Here is a 5,082-nt window from a genome sequence, read left to right as displayed (position 1 = left end):
AAGAGTGGTGAAACATTGGAACAGGCTGCCCAGGGAAGTGGTGGAGTCCCCATCCCTGGAAGTATTCAAAAGACGTGTAGATGTGGTGCTTAGGGACACGGTTTAGTGGTGGACTTGGCAGTGTTAGGTTTGGGGTTGGACTTGATGATCTTAAGGGTCTTTTCCAACCTAAATGATTCTATGATTCTATAGGTGAGAGTTGAGTTTTTCACTGTCTGTTGAAATTCATCTTTTTAAATACGGGAAAACCTCACTAATGCTCTGGAGAAATGACCCAAACCATTTTTTTGTTGTTTTTCTACTTACAAAACTTCCCTGAAAAAAACACCTTGATATATCCTCTTTGATGATCCACCAAACATCCATTCTGTGAAGTGTTGAGTGACTGATCTTTTTCTAGACAGGTTCCTGAATGTGCATGATAAGGAGTAGTCGTATTCCCTCCTTCTCAACATCTATTGTCACTCTTCCTCCTTGTATGTCCACTTGCATTGTACTCATAGAGCTAATTTTCACAAATTCCAGGCAAGAGCACTGGATCGATAAATCCACACAAAATAGCAGTATATTCTGCTGTCTAAGTACAGCAGCAAAGAAGACAAATTCATTCTAGCAGGTTTTTCAGACAACATGATTGACTTTAGCTGACTCTTCCCTTAATGCATTTTTTCAAAGCTACAGGAAGGAGATTTGAGTACATACAGCAAGTTCACAAAGATCAGCTTTGAAGTTGCTTTTAGAGAAGAGTAATTTAAACATAAGCACCAAAAAAGTTGTTCCTTTTAAAAAGGAGGATTCTCTGTAGCGTCTGTTAAAACAACTTAACAAAGAGGATAACACCATGACTAAAATATTTATACTTCATCACAGGCCCTTTGAATAATAATTAAAAAAAAAAAATCACTAGTTTATTCATCTTTCTTAATGATACAGAGAGGAAAGAAGTACCTAAACAATGAATAATAATGCAGAAACTCAGACTGTAAAATCAATATGTCAGCTCAGTAGAGCTGAGCTTCTTTCTAATGCTGCTGTTCCAACAGTAGTTTACCTTCTGAATTATATATGTATTGACCTAATTATATAAATATTGACTTTGCTTTGTATGAAGCCTTTTTCAGTCTCAGTGTAATTACAATGTCAATATTTGTTGCATGTAATAACACTGAATTTAGACTTGTTAATTTTGATTGATAGTGGCATGCCATAAGTTATTATATGGGATAAGACAGTTAGTCTAGAAGTATGCATAGCAAATACAAGCAGCTCACAATGCTACCAAATCTGAATGTGTCTCCAAGACGTTCTGTTTCTGATTGTTTAACCAGGCAGAGGGAATATAACGGGTGATCACATCCTTGTTCCATACAAAGCACTGTTTTGAGATGGAGAAATATTTACCCTGGTCCAAAAAATTACAAATATTCAGCCAGGAACTCAGTAAAAGGGTTCCTGTTTAAGGTTAGCTTTACAATTTTGCCTTACAATGTTGTAAAGTCTGTTTAAATTGTGCCAAAATGGAGGTTTTATATAGCAATGCGTATACTTTACTGCATGCCTTCCATCAGGTATACATTATTTTGGAATAATATTGGGACCCAGACACAAGCAATTTCACATTAATTTATTTCCCTTTTCTTTCAAATCCAAGAAAGATGTGAGCAGTGGACTTTTAGGTACTACTGGGACTTGCAAAACTGTTCACTTCAGTCTGCAAATGTTTGCTGAGATATTTTTCTACAAGAACAACTTTGTTCAGAGCTGGCAGACCTCTGAACTACTTTCAACGGTGAATAGCCATATAGTATAGTGTATGTTTCTAGATGCAATTATAAAGGATTTTGAATTTGGCAGTAACATGAGAATTAGAAACCAAACTGTGACAGTCTGCGTGCTGAGGATATTTAAATTTGTTCTAGCTATAACATGTTGCCAGTAGTAACAAAGCATGCATCATACTATATTTTCTTATTTGTCTCAGCAGGGATGCCAGACAAGACGAACCTCAGTGACGTAAAACAAATCCATCAAACCAACGATGGCAGCACTTTAGACACAACTGGAGCAGGATGTACAACAATGTCTGATTATATGACATTTATGCTGATTAGTTTGGTAACACTATTTCTCAGTCTTTGGTAACTGTTTAGCTCTGGCTTGATATATGTGTCTCATTGTCATCTGTTTATCCCCACTCACAAGCCTGGAATAAGGGGTCTGGTGGATATAGCAATATTTATGATAACTTGTATAATATCAGCCTCTCTGATCTTAGGCCTGAATAGTAACAAAGTTGTTTCTGTATTATTTTTCCTGTGTTTTTATTTAACACCTGTATAGTCATGCAAAGTCTTGTTTCCTTTTATAATATTTTATGTCAAAAATAAGTTGACTATGCTAATGTTTCTCTTAAAAGCGATTTGTAAAAAAGAGATCACAGAATCACCGAGTCACAGAAGGGGCCCCTGGAGATCATCTAGACCAACCCTGTGCTCAAAGTGGAGTCAACTAGAGCAAGCTGCCCAAGGCCAATCCAGTTGCTCTTTGAATGTCTCCAAGGATGGAGACTCTACAGCCTCTCTGGGCAACCTGTTCCAGTGCTTGAACACTCATAGCAAAAAAGTTTTTTCTTACATTTAAATGTTATTTATTGTATTTCAGTTTGTGCTCATTGCCTCTTGTCCTGTCACTGGGCACCTCTGAGAAGAGTTTGGCTCCATCTTCTTTACTCCCCTTATCAGGTATTTATACACTTTGGTAAGATCCCCGCTGCATCTTCTTTTCTCCAGGCCAAACTGTCCCAGCTGACTCAGCCTCTCCTTGCATAAGACTTGTTCCTGTCCCTTAAAAATCTTCATGGCCCTTTGCAGGACTCTATCCAATATGTCCATGTCTCTCTTGTCCTTGGGAGCCCAGACCTAGACACAGCACTGTAGATACAGTCTTACCAGTGCTGAGCAGAGGGGGAGAATCACCTCCTTTGACCTGCTGGCAACGCTTTTCCTAATGCAGCCCAGGAGGATGTTGGTTGCCTTTGCTGCCAGGGCACATTGTTGGCTCATGTTTAACTTGGTGTCCATCAGGACCCCCAGTTCCTTCTCTGTGAAGCTGCTTTCCAGCCAGCATGCACCAGCACGCACCGGTGCATGGGGTTATTCCTCCCCAGGAGGAGGACTTGGCATTGCCCTTTCTTGAACTTCATGAGGTTCCTGTCAAGCCATTTCTTCAGTCTGTCAGGGTCCCTCTGAATGGCAGAACAACTCTCTGGTGTATCAGCTACTCCTCCCATTTTTGTATCCTCTGTGAGAACTTGCTGAGAGTGCACTCTGTTACATCATCCAGGACATTAATGAAGAAATCAAACAGTATCAACCCCTGGGGTAAAACAGGAGTAACTGGTCTCCATGTGGACTTTGTGCTGCTATTCACAATCCCACATATAACTGATAGCAACTGATGAAACATTTGCTCAGCACTTTATGAGTTTTGTATTTAAAGTCCTGCCTTCTGGGACATGATCCCTGTAAAACAGAAAATGTCGAATTTGCCCTTCTGTCTTTCTCCAAAAAGGAAAAAAATGCACACTGTAAAGTCAGCTAATTTTAGTAGGAATTACTTTTCTTAGTTCAGAAAAACTACTTATTAGATACTGTATACGTATATGCAGATACACATATAACTGCATTTTTTCTAGAGATAACAGCAAGGTTAGGATTCAATGTTGGATTAAGGTATCTTAATCTATATGTCTACATAAAGATATTTACATGTGCTATATATCTATTCCATATGTGCTCTATATCTCTAAGCTGTCACCGAAGTCAGTGGAAATACAGAGTAACACTCAATCACTAAAATACCAGCAATGAGTGCCAGTTAGGACGCTGTAAAAAAACCCCACCTGGTGTCCAGCTACTGCTCTGAGGGCCCTCAGGTTTTTCTGTGGGCAAGTGACCGGAGCCCTTTGTCAACACAGTCAATGAAGCCCAGTGCATTATTCACCTCATATGAAGACAGACATCTAAGAAAGCAACTCAGTTGCCCAAAAGTAAGTGTCTGGTGCCACCTAACATTTTTTGGAGTATCCAAGACATCCTCATGGGACTGGCATATATGATGCAGGATTTATGGGAAATTCCAGAGGCTTCCTTAAATGGGAGCCATCCAGAGTGGCAGCTGGTAGCTAAGTGGGATATCCTTGTATATCTCAAATAGATCTAGACATGCATATGTGGGCCCATGAATCATACGCCAAGTCTCCATCAGTAATATCGGGAGCTTAGATACCTAGTTGAAGCGGTGACACGTGAATGTAAATCTGAATCACAACATGAATCCCAGCTCAAGTTCTTATGCTTTATAAGATGAGGCAAGCTAAAGTGCTCCACAGTGCTAATGGTACATTATGTATTACTGTTATAAGATTTGATTATCCTGCCATGACTAATTCCCATGTCATTTTAACCAGAAAGTATTTAAGGCTATTTTGTAGCTACTTCTCCTTTACAGTCCTTTACAAGAGAAAAAAATAAATGGTACAGTATTGTATGCACTCATACTGTACCTAGAACTCTTCCTAGACTGTAAAACAGTTAATTTTATATGATACTAATATAAAGAAACATATGTAAATATTTTTATTCCCAAATGCATGCATTAGTCATTAGTGCACACAGTATAATATACAGGTAAACAGATATAAAATTTAGAAAAGCAAGTGAACATTACTAAGAGCAATTCCATGCCCAGATAAACATCATTAATAGACATGTGTGCCAGTGTGTAAATTGTATTTGACCTCTTTTTTCTTTTGCAGGTTTTGTAAACCAGTCTTTCAAATTCATTTGTCTTGTCTCAGCATACACTGAAATTATGACATTGGTAATTCAGGGAAAGAAAATCTGATTTCATTCTTTTCCTTTTTCATGCCAGCTCAAACCAGTAATCAATCTAGTCCGGCAACAATTTTTTTTAACAATGAATGACCAGTGTCAGTCACTTCAAGGAAAATGGAATAAAGCTTTGAATAAGAGTTTCAGAAATGGAGAAAAAAAATCTACCAGTACTCATTACTTAGAATGT

The 5,082-nt window shown here is 38.4% G+C and overlaps 1 protein-coding gene across 1 annotated transcript in view; it reads left to right on the top strand.

Annotated features, from left to right (window-relative positions):
* Positions 1–2,142, top strand: part of GPC5 (glypican 5) — an 807,080-nt gene extending 804,938 nt beyond the window's left edge. Inside the window, exon 7 of the mRNA XM_019471856.1 lies at positions 1,985–2,142. Within this exon, the coding sequence (XP_019327401.1) occupies positions 1,985–2,142 (158 nt within the window). The remainder of the gene's footprint in view (positions 1–1,984) is intronic.
* The last annotated feature ends 2,940 nt before the right edge of the window (positions 2,143–5,082 follow it).

This window comes from Aptenodytes forsteri, unplaced genomic scaffold, assembly GCF_000699145.1.
Source record: "Aptenodytes forsteri isolate BGI_AS27 unplaced genomic scaffold, ASM69914v1 Scaffold32, whole genome shotgun sequence".
Taxonomy (NCBI): domain Eukaryota; kingdom Metazoa; phylum Chordata; class Aves; order Sphenisciformes; family Spheniscidae; genus Aptenodytes; species Aptenodytes forsteri.
Note: the sequence above shows the minus strand (reverse complement) of the source record. Positions and strands in the feature narration are given on the sequence as shown.